At 49.2% G+C, this 17,366-nt stretch overlaps 1 protein-coding gene across 1 annotated transcript in view; it reads right to left on the bottom strand.

Annotated features, from left to right (window-relative positions):
* Nucleotides 1-14,056: 14,056 nt before the first annotated feature.
* Utp11 (UTP11, small subunit processome component) overlaps nucleotides 14,057-17,366 on the bottom strand; it is a 16,457-nt gene continuing 13,147 nt past the window's right edge. Inside the window, exons 7-8 of the mRNA XM_005353277.2 lie at nucleotides 15,053-15,163; nucleotides 14,057-14,309 (exon numbers count right to left, since the gene is read on the bottom strand). Coding sequence (XP_005353334.1) covers nucleotides 14,226-14,309; nucleotides 15,053-15,163 — 195 coding nt within the window. The 3' untranslated portion in view covers nucleotides 14,057-14,225. The remainder of the gene's footprint in view (nucleotides 14,310-15,052; nucleotides 15,164-17,366) is intronic.

Below are 17,366 nucleotides of genomic sequence, written 5' to 3'. Positions count from 1 at the left end.
CATTACAGATGGTTGTGAGCCACCATGTGGTTGCTGGGAATTGAACTCAGGACCTTTGGAAGAGCAGGCAATGCTTTTAACCTCTGAGCCATCTCTCCAGCCCCCGAGATTATTGCTTTAAGGATACAGAATTCTGGATTTTTTTTAATCAAGAAAGGGTTTTTCAAAGTAAAGAGGAGAAAAAGAAAAAATAAAAAAAAAAAAGAAAGGGTTTTTCAGCTGGGCAGTGGTAGAGCACACCTTTAATCCCAGCATTTGTGAGGCAGAGACAGGTGGTTTTTTATGAGTTTGAGGCTAGCCTGGTCTACAGAGCAAGTTCCAAGACAGCCAGAGCTGCTACACAGAGAAACCCTGTCTCTGAAAGCCAAAATTTTTTTTTCCTCCTGGCTTTTCTGGAACTATCTTTGTACACCAGGCTCACAGAGATCCACCTGCCTCTGCCTACAGAGTGCTGGGATTAAAGGCATGCGCCACCACTGCCAGGCAAGCTTTTATTTGGAATGACAAAGTTCAATAGATACATAATAGAGATGGCTAAGCATTGCAAATGTACTTAATGCCCCTAAATTTTACATTTAAAAATAATAAACATGCGGCCTGGAGAGATGGCTCAGCAGTTAAGAGCACTGGCTACTCTTCCAGAGGTCCTGAGTTCAATTCCCAGCAACCACATGGTGGCTCACAGCTATCTAAGATCTGGCGCCCTCTTCTGGCCTGAAGGCATACAAGCAGGCAGAACACTGCATGCATAATAAATAAATCTAAAAAATAATAAAATGTTAATTTTTGTTATACAATAAATTTTTGACTCACTCTGTAGCCCAGACTAGTCTTGAACTCACAGAGGTAGACATGCCTCTGCCTCCTGAGTGCTGGGGTTAAAGGTGATTCCCACGACACCCATCTATACACACAATTTATTATTTTATATGTATGAGAATTTTGCCAGCATGTGTGTATGTGTGCCATATGCATTTCAGGCACTGTCTGAGGTCAGAACGACATTGGACCCCTGGGACTGGAGTTCTTCACAGTTGTGAGCTGCCGTGTGGGTGCTGGCAATAAAACAGCAACTGTTCTTTTTTTTGTTTGTTTGTTTGTTTTGTTTTTTTGTTTTTTGAGACAGGGTTTCTCTGTAGTTTTGGAGCCTGTCCTGGAACTAGCTCTTGTAGTAGACCAGGCTGGCCTTGAACTCACAGAGATCTGCCTGCCTCTGCCTCCCGAGTGCTGGGATTAAAGGCGTGCATCACCACCGCCTGGCCCCCTGTTCTTTTTATACTAAAGCCAACAGAAAAAAATAGTCAGTGTTTGAGTGTTTATTCAAAGCATGAGAAGCTCCAGAACTTGGGCATGGGAATCAAGAGCCGGGGGAGTGAGAGCTAATTGGCTGGAATCTGTGGCCCCTCTCCACTACCCGAACTCCAGTAAACCCCATGAAGCAGAAGAAGGTTGGATAACTTGCCTACGATCATTTGGATGACCAGGAAGTCCTCCTGTTTGATCCACGCCATGCCTCCACATACTGAGCAGCCACATGGTATAGGATGGAGACCTGGCATCCGCCCAGGCATTCATCCTGGTGTGCCTACCTACGACATGAGAGTCTTCTGGAAAGTTCCTAAACTCCCCAATCCTCAGTTTCCTCTTCTGTAAATGAAAGTAACAATAGCCTCTGCTCCATAAAACTGCAATGAGGACTTGATGAGAGACGATATACAACAGAAACACTTAGAGCCTGGCATGTCATAAGAGCACATTAAATGTTAGCTGTAAAAAATAATTTTATATGTACAGTATATATTATTGCTGAGCTGTTGCAGAAAAAAAAATAATAATAATGTCAAGTGCTTCCCCTGCCAACCCTACTTTCCCAGAATGCTCTTCATTCATAAAACCACTATAGGAAATTTAAGTCCAAACTTTTCATTTCCAGTCCACAGGTGAGGAAACTGAGGTTATTAAAGGCCTTTCTCAGGGCGACCCAGAAAATCAGTGATAGGTGCAGCTTTTTATTATTATTATTATTATTATTAAATCTTTTCGTTTGATTGGTGCAGCTTTTAGGCCTATAGCCTACTTCCACTTTGTGGCAACCCTACCTCCCCAACCATGTCTACTAAGGCTATTATATTAAGTACTAGTACTGTGTACCTACCAAGGCTTTTTTTGTTTGTTTGTTTGTTTGTTTGTTTTTCTAGACAGGGTTTCTCTGTAGCTTTCGAGCCTGTCCTAGAACTAGTTCTTGTAGACCAGGCTGGGCCATGAAGAATGCTTAGGAGTTCCCGGTTCACGGCCCTGATCCCAGAGACTAGTCGCTCAACCCCTGAACCCTCGGACCCCATTCCCTCACCCTCCCCGAAGGAAGTCTGAACCTTTACGCCTTGCCCACTCTGTTCAGAACCTCCAAATGTCCTGGCACATTTTTGACCCTAGCACAAAAGGTTCAGTGCAGGGTGAGGGCCTCTAAACTTGATGGGATCACAAGCCATGAGACTAAGTCTAACTGAAGTTTCCTTTAGGTCTCCATGGTTGATTTGACTGCAACCCTGGCCAGATGTTAACCACTAAGCCATTTAGTGGGGTACCTCAGCCTCAGCTATTTGGGTCCTCTTCTCACAAATTGGGTCATCTGTCTTGATGGACCTCAAACTATGAAATGAGCTTTCCCTCATTCGTTTACCCATCCATCCACTCTACGGTTCTCTACTCATCCATTCATGAAGCCACCCACCTATCCATACAGCCATTCATCCACCTACCCCTAAACTCCCTACTCAACTACCCACCCATCTGTCTGACAGCCATTCATGCAATCATCCAGCTTCATGGAGGCAGAGAAGACCAATGCCTCCAACCTCCACACTCCACTTCTAGCTAGGGCTCATTCCCTCCCTGCCCCTCAGTCATATAGGGTATGGTATATGGGAGCCGATGAGAAAACAATGTGGAAGAAAACAATGAAATCTATTGTTGTGTCTATGAAATGTGTGTGTGTGTGGTCAAAGTGCTGGAACCCTCCACACTCCACTTATTTCCCCAGGACCTCAAAGAAGGTGTAGTCCATACAGCCTCCGGCATCAGTCCGTACGACCTTAGGATTCCCCCGTGAATGTCAAGTGCTGACCTAAATGTTAGGGTTTCAAAGAGCACTGGGGAGAAGGAGCTTAACAACATAGCCTCTACCAAGGCCAGCACTGGCTTGCCTATTTCTTTTGAAAATGGCAGGCACATCTAAGCGCCAGGGAGATATGGGGTGATGTTCTGTGCCCAGTCTCTCCCTACCTGGATGTGTAACTTGGAACAAATCCCTGCCATATCCATCACCCCAATTTTCACCAGTACCCTATGGGGGTCTTCTCAGTTTTGAGGAACTCGCCTGCCTTCTAGCCTGGGTGGGCCTGCTTCTTTGACAATGGGGCTTCTCTAGCCAGCCCACACAAGAGGAAGGATAGAAGGTGACGTGGTTGGTGTTCAGAGCCCTGAGGACTCAGCTCCGGCTATTCAGTCCCCCTCCCTTGACACAAACAATCCTCAGTCACCTCCCCCTCCTGCTCCCCAGAATCTGGGCACAGCTGGAGCCTGCTATGCCCTAGCCATCCCATGAATCACCCCTCTATGGTCCCCGGGGGAGTGGTCCAGGGAGCATCCTACGCTCCACGAGGAGTGAGGGCCAGAACTGCAGCCCTCAAGCAGGCAGTGTCCCACAGAAACAATGGGGGCCTGTGGCTAACAGCCGGAATGCAGCCATTGTCCTGCCCTGGCCCCCAACCCCAAGGCCTCAGGTCCCCAGGCCAGGCAGGCTGGCGTGGATCAGTGCGTCAGACTCTCATGTACCAGAGCTGGGCACACATGACCTGCAGCTTACCTTCTCTGGTTAGGCAGGAGGGCAGACTGATGGCTCAGACCCCACCTCCACAGCCAACCTCACAAAGGATCCCCCTGCACAGAATGAGAAGCGAGATGGGACCCGCGGGAGCAAAGGCAACCTCCAACCTACTCATCCCTGGGATACTCTGAGACTAGCAGCTCTGAGACCCAAGCTATACATCACAGTGGGGAGGGGACCACATTAGAATAATGCAGGATTAGAGTGGGGTTGCTATAGCGACGTATTAGGGCAATACATCTAGGGAGCCCCAGCCCCTTGGTGATGTATGGCTCTGCTCAGCTGTGGGGAGCAGGGGGAGGGGACCCGTCCCACCCCTCCAAGGGAGAGCAGACACCAAGCACGCCGCTGGAGGAAAACATCTGCATTAGACACTAAAAATAGGCATCTCAGGACCCTGCCACGGCTGAAAGGTATACCCTGCCAACCCCACCATCCCACTGTCCGTCCTCCACATTCAACTTGGTGTCAACTTCAGCTCTAACCTTAGCCTGGGCCCCTGCCTGTGTTCCATTCCTAACCCCACCACGCAAGGCAGCACTACACCTCCAGCCCCTCCAGGCTCCATCTGTTCCATTGCTAAGGACCAGTCCCATACTGTCTCCCCAAATGAATATCTGATGGGATTCCTAGGACTTGAGGATCAAAGAAGGGAACAGAGCCGGGTGATGGTAGAGCACTCCTTTAATCCCAGCTCTTGGGAGGCAGAGGTACTTGGATCTCTGTGAATTCATGGCCAGTCTGGTCTACATAGTGAGTTCCAAGACAACTAGGTCTACACAGAGAAACCCTGTTCAAAAAAATGGGGGTGGGATAGTCCACAAACTGTCCTTAGAAAAACCACTGGAAACCCCATCTGAATGATACCCAGGGAGCAAGTCTTAGGCACACACACTGTCCCTTCTCACCAGGGGCCTCCTGTGCTGACACCTGGCATCCCATTCCATCGAATCCAAGTCTATGCAGCTTTCCTCCACCTGATCGCAGGACCATAGAGAGGCTGTAGAGGTGGCTCAACCGGAGAGAGGAGAGGAGAGGGGAGGAGAGGGGAGGAGAGGGGAGGGGGGAGCGGAGGGGAGGAGAGGAGAGGAGAGAGGAAAAAGGAAAGGAAAAGAAAGGAAAGGAAGGTGAGATGCCAACAAAGAAATGTAAAGAAAAGAAAAAAGGTTAATATTTGTACTGGTATGGGACAGAGTGAGACAGCAGGCTGCCTTCCAAGCACACTGTCAGGTCCTTTGTACTGACTTCTCTATCTCCAACCTGGACCTCAACTCCTTGGGGACATGGGAGAAGATTCTCTAGAGACAATCCCCGTTTCTACACCTGCCTTAGAATCCTGGTGAAAGGCGGAAGAAAGGACACCCGTTTCAGAAGCAGACTGTCTCTCTGGACTTCCCACGGATACTCCACCTGTGCAGTTTGTATGTGCATGCGTGGTGAAGTGCATGTGTGCAGGGTGTGTGCCTTGTGTGTGTGTGCGCGTGCATGCCCTGCTTCCTTATTAAATATCTTTTTAGTTCATACATTGAGTACAGTAATGATACAATTCCCCAAATCCTTCTGTTTTGTTGTTGTTGTGTTGTTCTGTTTTGAGACAGGTTCCTGCTACATGGCCCAGACTGACCTTAAACTCAATCCCCTCCTGTTTCTGCCTCAGAAGTGCTGGGATAAAAGTGCGAGCCACCAAACTGACTTTATCCTTTTTGTACTTTGGGAAGTGGCACTGGGTTCCGGGTGGAACAAGAAGATGTGTCCACAAGAGTCAGCCTCCATCACTGCCATCTCCTCCAGAAATAAGGAAGACCCAGATCGAAGGATAAGGCAGAGTAGAGGGCGCTTTCCAGAGCCTTGTCCCTGGTGCTCTCCCCCAGGGAAGAAGCAAGGCCTTCACTCCTGATTGAGAAGTGCTCTCAGACAGGAGTTCTTTCTCTCCCTATCTCGTAGCCGGTGTGTGTCTCCCTTCTCCACGGTCAGCCAGACACACACAGCTACATCACAATGCACACACTCTCACACGTGGAGGCACAGAAGAAAGACTAAAAAGAGGAGGTAGGAGGAGGCCAGAGTGTGTGCCCAGAGGGCAGTTCCTGGGGTCGGGTGGCAGGGTGCCCAGGGTACTGAGTGGGCAGGAGACCTCATGGCTTCCTCTCTTCTCTAGCCAGCGACCAAAGGTCAGCTCAGACGGCTCAGCCACGTGCAGTCCACCCACAGCCCTGCTCAGGTCATGTGAGACCAGGACTGAAGCTTTGTCAACACTCCATTGTCTCCCAGAGCCCAGCCTGTGTGGAAGGGGAAAAACCCTCTCCCGGCCAGGCTAGCTGGTGAGCCTCCAGAGCTCCCTCAGGGATGCCTAGACTCAGGAGTCCTTCAGTTCTCATGATGGTGGTGGTAGTGATGTCCAGCAGGACTCATCCTCAAGTAGTGGGGAGGAGTGGCCTTTCTTGACATTGAGAGAGGGTGCAAAGGGAAGAAGGGGCTGTCTTCCCTCTTCTCCTCGGAAGAGATATGCCACCATGTGACCCCAGCCCCCCACCTCACCCATTCCACAGATGCTCTGGGGGGAAAGAGAGCAGAGCAGAGAAGGCCTAAGCATGGCCCTGAAGGTCATCTTGCACGTCAGCACTGGGAGGAGCCCCAGAGCCCCTTGCATCCTGGCTCCCAGCCTGGACCACAACACAGGCTCCATTGACTCCTGTGTACCCTCTTTCCCAAGATGCCCACAAAGTCATGGACTCATGGCTCCTGCCCACAGGCTCCTGAGCCACAGGACCCAGCCAAGAAGAAGGCCAGGGTTGTCCAGAAGGACAGACGCTGCACCTGTACAAAAGTCTCCCAGGGTCCAGGCTGAAGGTCATGGCCAACCTCTTCTAGGTCCTACCCAGTCTAGAATGGAGTCAACTGGAGATTGTCCCTGCCAATGCCATCTCTGCCTATCCATAGTCCTGTGTATACTTTAAGGCTATCCCCTGACTCGGTCCCTGCCACTGGGATAGGAGGCAAAGCCACCCTGGTCCACTGTGTCTTACCAGGGGAGTCGGGTGAGGGAGGAGGGTTGTGTCTGGGGGAGGGGGACTGGAGGGAAGCTGGGTCTGAGGAGCTCCAGTAAGGGGAGGGCTGGCCCTGCCGGATGACAGAGAGATGATTAAACCCACAGAGAAGATTGATAAGGGAGCTAAACAGCTGCAACTCTGCCAGGTGGGCTGGGGACAAATCTCATCTTGTCCTGGCAGTGCTCAAAGCACTGGGGGGGGGGGGGGCTGGGCCAGCCTGGCTGCACTCACTTGTGACCTGTACAAGCTTCAGAACAGGAGCTGGGGGGGCGGGGCGCGCTATAAAGCCACTCCCTGCTTCTCCCTCTTGACCTCTCCAATGAGCGTTTCAAGAGCTCACACCAGAGACCCCCGCCCCCTTAACACCTGGGCAGTGCCTCCCTTCCCAGCGGTGCCCCCTTCACCCTCCGCATCTCTGCCTTAGCTCTCACTCTCGTTATTATTAGATGTGATTTACAGCGGAAGCGCTGAGTCAGACAAACTGAGATTTCCCCTAGACAGAGGCAGTGGGAGAGGAGAAGAGCGTCCAGGGAGGTAGGCAGCAGGGGCCTCAGGAGGGAGCCAGGAGCTGGGTATGTGTGACTCCAACTTCTAGAAGGAGCAGGAAGTTTTTGCTGATGTTTCTCCTGCCTGCTCTAGGCCCATGGTCCTCACCTGGGATCCTGGGACATTCAGATCCCTTTCTGACTTCTCACCTGACCTTTGAGCCTGTCTCGAGGACTCTCAGATTCCCCTCTATATGTTGAAGAGGTGAGCCCAGAAGTCCTGAAGTCTGGAAATGAGGAGATTCTCCTGGGCCCTGTGACCTCAGAAAGGCTCTGAAGGTGGTCCCTGGTTCCCAGAGATGGAGAGAGGCAGCGGGAAGGGCCCAGGCCACCCCACCCCCAACTCTGCAAACAGAGACATTATCACTGAGTTCTGGGCAAGCAGGGTTGAGGGAGGAAGTGTCCAAAGGCCCAAGACTGCCAGCAGGAAAAGCACATATTTCTGCTTCCACCTTGTGCAGAAGAGAGTGGTGGGCAGGTCGGTCTCTGCTCCCTGGGTCTCTGACTCCCTGGCAGGGAGGAACTGGGCATTGTTGCCAAAAATAAACGTTCCTTCTCCCGCTCCCTGGCTCCCGGCTCCCGCTCATTAGGATGCGTGGCGTTTGGCTGCGGTCCCACACCTTGCAGCTCATTATAAATATGCAGTCGCTGCTGGCGCTACCCCAATCATCTCTGCAATCAGAGCTTTTAATTAGGTTAATTAAATTGTATCAAATCTCGCAGGGACGCAGTTCACTGATGCTGATGAGGCAGCCAAAACAGACCCCAGCTCCTTGGCTAATGAAGGCCGCTGCCTGCCTGAGCAGTGAGGGGGCAGGAACGCATAATAAAGGGGTGCGCCCTCTGGGAGGAGCTGCTGCCCAGACCCAAGCTCGGGGGGACCTAGTAAAGGGTCTTCATCTAGCAGGTTGGGCTCCAGCTGCAGCAGTCTCCCAACCCCAGGGACTATCAGCTTCGATGGCGAACCAGCCAGGGTAGCATCAAGAGCGAGGACAGGTGGGCAGTGTGAGACCTAAGCACCTGCCACTCCCTACTACACAGACAACTGCGTGTCTTGAGTCACTGGCTCTATCTGGGAGCTGCTTCTTCTGCAGAACATTTTAACAAGGCTCAAAAGCAAGCAAGCAAGCACATACAGAGAGATGCAGAGAGGAGGGAGGGAGAGAGAGAGAGAGAGAGAGAGAGAGAGAATCTGTCACTGCCTCCTTGGTTGCCTTATTAGCCTGAGAGGAGACCAGGCTGAGGCTAGGAAGCCCATCCCACTGCTAGCCTAGTCTCCATCTGCCATGGAGGCCATCTGCCCCTGGCAGGGGGTAGTTTATAATGCTACCAGCCAGAGACAGGAGGGGGTGGCACCCCCCCTCAGTCTCTATGTGCCAGATGGACCCTGTATTTTCCCACCTACCGCTCTACCTAAAGAACCCTCTCTCGGGGAGACACTTGTCCCCCAGACCTACAGGATCAAATTAGCTAAGGAAGAGAGGTGGTTTCTTCCTACTCCGGTCCCTCCTCACCCTGAACTGACTGCGCATGCCCTGAAGTCTACCACTGGCCCCTGGAAGCCACAGAGCCCAGAGCAGGAGGAGCATGGGAAAGTCTTCCCCTGACTTGAAGCAGAACAGCAGGTGCTGCCACCTCCAAAGGGGTTGTCCCTAGCGCTGCTCAGCTGGGCTCCAGCCCTTTCCTCTTAACCCTTCAGTCTCCGGTTGTGTCTCTGAGAACATGAAGCGAAAATGGGGACTTTTTAGCGCTTTCAAGGTGAAGCTGTCTTCTCTGTAGGAGCCGCTTTTTGGGGATATAGAAAAGGGTGTTTTTTTCGTTGTTTTTTTTTTCCACCCAGTAATGTGAAAACATGAAACTCGAAACCAACCCCCAACATTTTTCACCTTAGAGAGAAGTCTTTGGGGTAAAGATGGGGGGGGGGGAGCTGTAAATTAGTCAGACTGGCTCAGGGCAAGGGAGGGGAGCACCCACCTGCCCCCAGGCACCAGGGTTTCATTAACACTAGTGATCTGAGCATGGCCATCAGGTGACAGACAACCAGCAGCAAAAGGCTTCCTTCCCACCTTCCTTAAACCCCCAAACTCAGCAATCCCCTGCCTAGGTTCTTGGTTCTATTCTAGACTACCCTCTAAGGTCACCTGGCAGGAAGAGATTGCGTGACCTCCCGGCAGCAGTGCGCTCCTCCACATGACAGGAGAGGGCCATCTTTTCTAGGTTCATCACGTGAGGCAGAGCAGCTGGACAGGGAGAGCTGGTGCAACTGAGACAGGACCTCCCATAATGCCATGACAATGGGCCTGGGAAGAGGAGGAAAGGAGGCAGAAGCAGCCAGAGAGATGTTTCCTCTGGTCAGGCAGTCTAGGGGCAGACAAGCAGAAGCAAGACCTGCACAGCCTCTTCTGGTCTCCTGAGTCTCAGAAATAGACTTGGACTTTGAGGGACAACGCTAAGGATCATGTCCAGGCCTGGCATCATCTAGGTCAAAGCTCTACCCACTGAGTAACGGCCTGGCCTCGGACCTAGGAACAGCAACTTTGCCTTCCCTGGTTGCACCGCCGCCCTGGCATCCATAGGCTACAGACCTAGAAGCCAGCGGAAGCCCTGCCAGCAAGGAGGCCCCGTGACCTGGCTGGCTAGAGAGTGCACCCTCTGACCTCAGAAGGCAGCTGTGCAAAGCCCAAGAAACCTGGCAGCTCAGCCTCAGAGCGTCTACCCCATTCCTCCACTCATCTGTGGCTTTGGGCCAGGACCCCCACCCAAGGCTCAGTGTGCCCTTCCTAGCGCCCTGTGCATGAGGCTTTGGGAACTGGCAAGCGGAGATGGCTTTAGGAGGAAGAGCGCGCCCAGAACCACACACCTACTTGCCTCATGATTTCAAGTCCCGACAGGCCCTGGCCTCACCGGCCTCCACAGGCAGGCCGAACAGTCGGCGTGTTGGCTGCTTTCCCTGCAGAAGGACGTGCAACTTTGATTGTTCAGTGACCCACAGCCATCAGCATGGGGAGACAGCAAGCCACAAGCCAACCCTCGGACCTCCACAAAAGGGAAGCCCCCTACAGTATCCCGGTGGACCAACCTCTGGGAAACCTGAGGCCTTGGGAAAGACCTTAATGGTCCCTACAGGATCCTCATTAAAAGTGGGAAAGCCACGATACATTCAGACGAAAAGGAAGGATTTTTTTCATGGAGCTCTCCTCGGTGGCATTAAATTCAATAAACAAACCCATACTCAGCATCTCTGGGGGACAAGGAGGTTCTGGCAGAAGCTACTTCCGTGGGAGACGCAGGCTCGCTGCTAAGCAGCCCAGAGAGAGGCAGCAGCTCCACCTACTGGGCTCTCTTCCACCCTACAGTTCCTTCCGTGGTCGGAAAAATCAGAATTAGATTCTTCTACTCAAAGATAAAACAAGGCCTTTGAGGCGCTGCCCTTTTATTCGAAAGGACCATAAGACGTGGCTGTAAATGAACTGAGCTGGCTCGGGGACTGTCCCTTGGACAGATCCACGGGTTCCACAGGGTTCAGACGGCTGCTACTTTGAAGTCTTGACTTATGCCAAGACATGAACCAAACAAGAATACTGAGTCACAGGCAAGTTCTCCACTTCCACAGGCTGCCCACAGCCTCGTGGCACAGCCAGCGTGGTATTCCATGCTAACAAGCCAAACCATCCTGAGCCTAAGAAGGCAGCTACAAAGAAAACAAACCCTCTCCCTTTCCAAGCAAGTCTGTTTGTAGTTGCACTGAGAGCCTTCTCTGCCATAGAGCTATGGCCTGGTCTCAAAATCCGTGAGACTGGAGCCGTGATGAGTTAATGACAAGGGACCACTTCTCTCTCCCCAGAATTCTTGGGCCCTCCAGACACCATGGTTCCTAACTGTAATTCTGACAGCAGTCCAGGCCAGCATGAGATCATGTCAAAAAATTAAAACAAGGGGCTAGAGAGGCGGCTCAACAGTTAAGAGTTTACTGCTCTTGAAGAGAATCCCGGGGCCCCAGAAAAAACCAACAATGGCGCAGCAGCAAGGATACCTAGTCTTGTTCCTCTAGCTTTGATTACTCAATTGGACTTTGCAGCCCCTTTGGACTGAGCACGAGCCCCTTCAAGCATTTCCATTGGTGTGTTATGTGTGTGCACCCAGAAGGTGAGTGCATGGATGTGTCTGTACCTGTTTATGGGGCCCAAGTTATTTCTGCCTCATGCCTCGGTTAACAAGAGAGCCCATGCAGCACCGTGTGCTTTTGTGTGGGTGTTCACTTTATGAGACGGTGGGCAGGTACACTCTCAATCCTCCCCCACTCTCCTACCCAGGAATGGCAAGAACAGAGCCACTGCCTGATGGCTTACCCCGGAACAGACCATTACTTGGTCTGTCAAATTCCTTTCAGGAACCATCTGAAAACACTATCTGTGCCTTGCTCCAGCCAGGGTTTCCCAACAGTGTTACCTACACCATCTCTACATCTGTTGATGGGACCCGAGACTCAGACCACTGGTACTGAGCTCAGCACTTCTTCACAAAATTGAGTTCAGTCTGAAAAAGCTTCCTCCCTAAAGACAAAAGCTAGCTTTTGTTCTCTGGGACCTTATTTTCAGGGTTCCCAGATCTGAATCCCACAGTATGTATTCTGGAAACAGGCTTCCATTCTAGGCTTTATACAGGAACCCAGTAGCCATGTCACGTGTGTGTGTGTGTGTGTGTGTGTGTGCGTGTGTGTGTGTATCTGGGCCTGGAGAGATGGCTCAGAGGTTAATAGCCCTGGCTATTCTTCCAGAGGACCTGGATTCAATTCCCAGAACCCACATGGTGCTCACAATCAGGTATAATTTGTTTCAGGGGACCCAACACCCTCTTCTGGCCTCTGCAGGCACCAGGCACACACGGAGTACAGACATAAAGGCAGAACCCTCGTAAACACATTTTCAAAACGAAAATCTATCAGACCTACGCGGCTATTCCTCTCCAGGAAGAGGAGGGCAGACAAGACTCCCAGAACCGTTTTCAGTTCTCCCACAGCTGCAAGCATGCTCAGTCCTGTTCTGACTGGCCATGGCCTACCATCCCTATATAAGGGCGAGGAAGCAAAGGGCGGGACCCAAGGGAGAGAAGAAAACAGCTCCAAATAGCCTGGGGTCGGTATTCTCAGGTGAAGTCATTTTATAGCCTTGGAATCAGCAATTGGCCAGGAGCAGAGGGCAGGAGCGAAGCCAGTCCCAGTGAGTTCTAATGTGAGCTTTCTGAGCCAGTTCCAAGGATGGCTGTCTCCACACGTAAGTAGGGAGAAATGGACTCTCAGACAACTTATAAAGCCACCCAAATAATAATGAAGATCCCTCTCTCTACTGTACACATTTAATCCTTAAAACGATTACTTTAGTCAGCTGCTTTGGCAGGTCTGTAATTCCAGTCCTAGGGTTAAAAAGGAAAAAAAAAGGCAGAAAGGTCACAAGTTCAAGGTCATCCTTGGCTCCACAGCTAATTTTAGGTCACTCAGGAACCCATGAGATCCCATCTCAAAAAACAAAAGCAATTCTGGTTCCCTTGCTGTGCAAGCATGCGGGTTTGGTTTCCAGAATCCGTATTTTTGTTGTTTGTTTTTCCCGACTCCATAGCCCTGGTTGCCCTGGAACTCTAGATCAGAGATCCAAATTGACTCTGCCCCCCAAGTACTGGTATTACAGGCATGTGCCGCCCCTGCCCAGCCCTAGATCCCACATTTTAAGAGCCCCGTGAAGGAGCTGATACAACGGCCCAGTAGGTAAAAGCTCTGGCCACCAAAGCTGATAACAGAGTTAGATTTCTGGGACAACACTGTAGGAGGAGAGAACTAAATCCAGCAAGCTGTCCCCAGCAAGTGTGGTGCTCTTCCCCTGAAATCCCAGCAAAAGCAGACAAAGACAAGTGGATCCGAGGTTCACTGGCTGGCCAGCCTAGTCTAATCAACGAGCTCCAGGCAAATGAGACACTGTCCCAAAACAGGGTGAACCGACTGTAAGGCCAGGCGTTGTCCCATGGCCTCCCCATACACCACCACATACTGAATCCACCCAAACACAAACACACAGAAACAATGACTTTACTTTTTACTTTGGTGTTATATTACTTTTGAAAAATTCTGTAATATAACAAAATTGAACAGAGCAGTGATTTAATTAAAAATTAGAATGTAAAATTTGCTAGAATGATAAACAAAAATTGGTATACAACTCTCCCAATGGGGGACATACACCAAAATGCCCACAGAAGTAGCCCAAGCTCCTACTATGGAATAACTGTTCTTAAATACTGAAATCAGAGATGTATTCGTCTATCTTCTACTTTGCTATATAAAATTATGTAACTTTTATAAGGAAAAATAAGTACTATATGTAAGAGAATGAATTAATAATATAGAAACAAAGCCGGGCAGTGGTGGCATATACCTTTAACCCCAGCACTTGGGAAGCAGAAGCAGGAGGATCTCTGTGAGTTCAAGGCCAGCCTGGTTTACAGAGTGAGTTCCAGGACAGTCCAAAGCTACACAGAGAAACCCTGTCTCGAAAAATCAAATAATAATAATACAGAAACAATGATATTGGGGAAGGGGCTTTAATGTTCTCACAGATATCAAATAACAGGTTAACAATAAGTCATGATTACAAAAAAGAAAATCAAGGCATCTGAACTAGTGAAATCTGAAATTATTGCAAAAGGGGAAAAAGTTCTTTTCAATGCAGAATAATGAGACTTATTTTTAACATATCAACGTTTTCGGCGAGTCTGGAATCTGTAAATAGCCGGGGAGTTCACTGTTTCTTTCTTCACCTTCACCTTCTTATTTTTATCCTGTAAGGGTAAAAGGTGAGCAGTAAACATAAATAGGGTCTCCTGAAGCAGCACAGTCAGTAGGCTAGCTAAGGGGAAGTCCCACAGAGCCCTCGTCCAAGTTCAGAAGAGCCGGGGCCACCCACTGCAGGAGCCACTTAACTCCTGGAGCACACAGAATGCTACCAGTTGTCGACAGTCTTTGGGAAAACTGAGGCGAGAGCAGCTCGAGTAATTATTTTGTTTAAATTATAAATTTAATTCTCTCTCAGAACCCTAGCTGAGAAAGGCCAACCTAAATGATCTGCAAGGCTGAAGAATCTGACATTTAGAGGAATGATAATCCGAAAGAGCTTCTTAAATTCCTTGGCTCTGCTACTTCACTGCACAATGCTGTCTATTTTTAAACACCCGTGAGTGGCATGCACTGTTTGTTAACCTGTTTAAATGTTACAGGAGCTGCTCATAAGCTGTAGAGTCCACACGCTACATGATCCCACCCTCTGCTGCTCAGGGCACTGACTAACAACTCTTATTACCTTCTTAATCAAGGAACCTTTCTACAGCGTCAGAGCAATAGACACTGGCTCAGACCACTGCCCCAAAGGAGCAGACATTTCACTGTTGTTGATTTACACACAGCCGATATCCAGTCTCAGTTAAGACCTTTATAAGAAAGAAAGAAAGAAAGAAAGAAAGAAAGAAAGAAAGAAAGAAAGAAAGAAAGAAAGAAAGAAAGAAGGCTCAAGGCTATCTCTCCTCACCATAAGATCTTTGCGGGTTTGAATTTTCTGTGCAACCACGAACAGCTTCTTCTCCCGGTCAATTCGCTGTGTCAAGCAATCATACTGCCTTTGTCTTTCTTTAGCTATCCTCTACAAAATAAACATACATTTAAATAAAACAATTAACAAGTCGAAGGAGTTCTTGAGTCCAACTGCATCAGTGGTTTCACCAGTCCCCTTTTTATTCCAGACTCAACTCAAAATGCCCACCATTAAGATGCCTACTTTAAAGCCAGTGCACACTACGAGTGAAAGTATGTGTGGAAACTACCCTATCAAAACCTGTCACTTAGCAAATGCAGAACGACACCCAGAGGAAAAAAGTAACTGGCCCAAGGATGGTTTGCCTAACGGGTAGTCAGGACTGTCATGAGGAACCCCCACCTCCAAAGGTCCACTAAATAGTCTCAGTTACCAGAGCTGAGGGCAGCAGCCGCCCAGGACTGGAAGCCTGCAGAAGTGAACAGAGCAACAGAAGGGCCAGTGATGGGGCTGGAGCCTCTCCATCTCAGTCTCACAGAGCAGAGGAGAATTTTCAGCACTGAGACCTGAGAAGACAACTCCCCGGCTAATGACTCCTCAGGACTACTGCAGTCCTTACATTTCTGAGACTTGAAGCATCTGAGAAACTGACAACTTTGGCTTCCTCTTTGAGATAGCACACAGACTGAGTCTCACTCATCCCTAATGCTTAGAACAGAGTATTTGGATTTCATATTTTGGGGTGTTTGGAATATTTGCATGTACATGAGATAGTTTAGGGATGAAACCCAAGTCTAAATAAGTAATTCATTATTTTTCATATATTCCTTATATACACAGCCTGAAGATAATTTTACACAGTATTTTTAGCATGCTTGCATTTTGACTGTGGCCCATCATATAAAATCAGGTGTGCAATTTCCCACTTATAGTATCATATCAGCACTCAAAACTTTGCAAAAATTTTAAAGGATTTTAGATTTTACTGTTTTGAACTACCTGTATGTACATATATGCAGAAATCTGTACATACATATATTACACAATTTCTGTGGGGGGGGTGGATGTTCACAGACTTCAAGCCATTCACAGATTTTGTTAATCACTTCCACGTTGCAGACTTGCAATATACTCACGGGCAGTAGCCTCTTGATAAAAATAATTATGCTTTAAACAAGCAATCAAGTGAAATAATGCTGGGCAAAAACAGCAGTCCCGGGCCGGGCGGTGGTGGCGCACGCCTTTAATCCCAGCACCTGGGAGGCAGAGGCAGGTGGATCTCTGTGAGTTCGAGGCCAGCCTGGTCTACAAGAGCTAGTTCCAGGACAGGAACCAAAAAGCTACGGAGAAACCCTGTCTCGAAAATCAAAAAAAATAAATAAATAAAAAATAGCAGTCCCGAGCCCTCCTGTGTTTGTTGCTGCTCTGATGGCAGGCCTTCCTTTAGGGTCTGACACTGCCCTCAGAGAGGACTACAATACAATACTACTACCCGAGAAGTGTCAGTGACCGGCTGACTGAAAACACAACTAACCAACAAACAAGGTCATCACAAGAACCCCTCGGCCAGCTTCTCGCTGGGCTGGCAGTGTTGTGAACGTAAAGGGGCCTAGCGCTGGGCCTCAGACCAACAACTCGCCAGCCCGAGCAGAGTCTCACAGCGGTGGTTTCAGACAGCTTTTGTTTTCCCTTTATTGCACAGACTGTCAAATTTATGGGATTACCCAATATAGTCAAACTAATTAGGGGTATTTATATTACTAAAGCAAGTTTAGCTGCCTCTGAGCTAAAGGAAACTGCTGTGAAATTAAACATTGGAAGCAAAACTGATGCGGTGTAAATGATTCAAATCAAAACAGAACAGCTGTCTGCTTGAAACACATTGACAGCATTTTTTTTTTAAATGAATCAGTCAGAAGTGAGAGTTCAACTCCAGAAGGCTCTGAGAAAAAGCCTGTCATCTCCACAACCCAGTCATGTGATAGAAAGCACCATAAGGAAAAGTCAATACAAAATCTTGGTTACAAACAAGCAATATGAAAACACTACACACCACATCCGACTCTCCAGTGTTTCCTCCCTGCTCTGCACTTTCTACGCATCAGCGAAGGATGCACATGTTAAAAACACAAAGGACCAGATCAGAGTTGGGATTCAAACCCAAAATCTAAGCTCCTGACCACTATGGAACAGGACCTCCAAACAAACAAAAAAAATCCACTTCCACCCCATCACCAAATAAATCTTTCTACTTTATCTAGACAGATTTTGAAGTTTCCCATGAATAATTGTAAAAAATACAGTGGCCGCC

This window comes from Microtus ochrogaster, chromosome 10 (genome assembly GCF_000317375.1).
Source record: "Microtus ochrogaster isolate Prairie Vole_2 chromosome 10, MicOch1.0, whole genome shotgun sequence".
NCBI classification, from domain to species: domain Eukaryota; kingdom Metazoa; phylum Chordata; class Mammalia; order Rodentia; family Cricetidae; genus Microtus; species Microtus ochrogaster.
The sequence above is the reverse complement of the archived record's forward strand: the minus strand, read 5'-3'. Positions and strand labels throughout refer to the sequence as shown.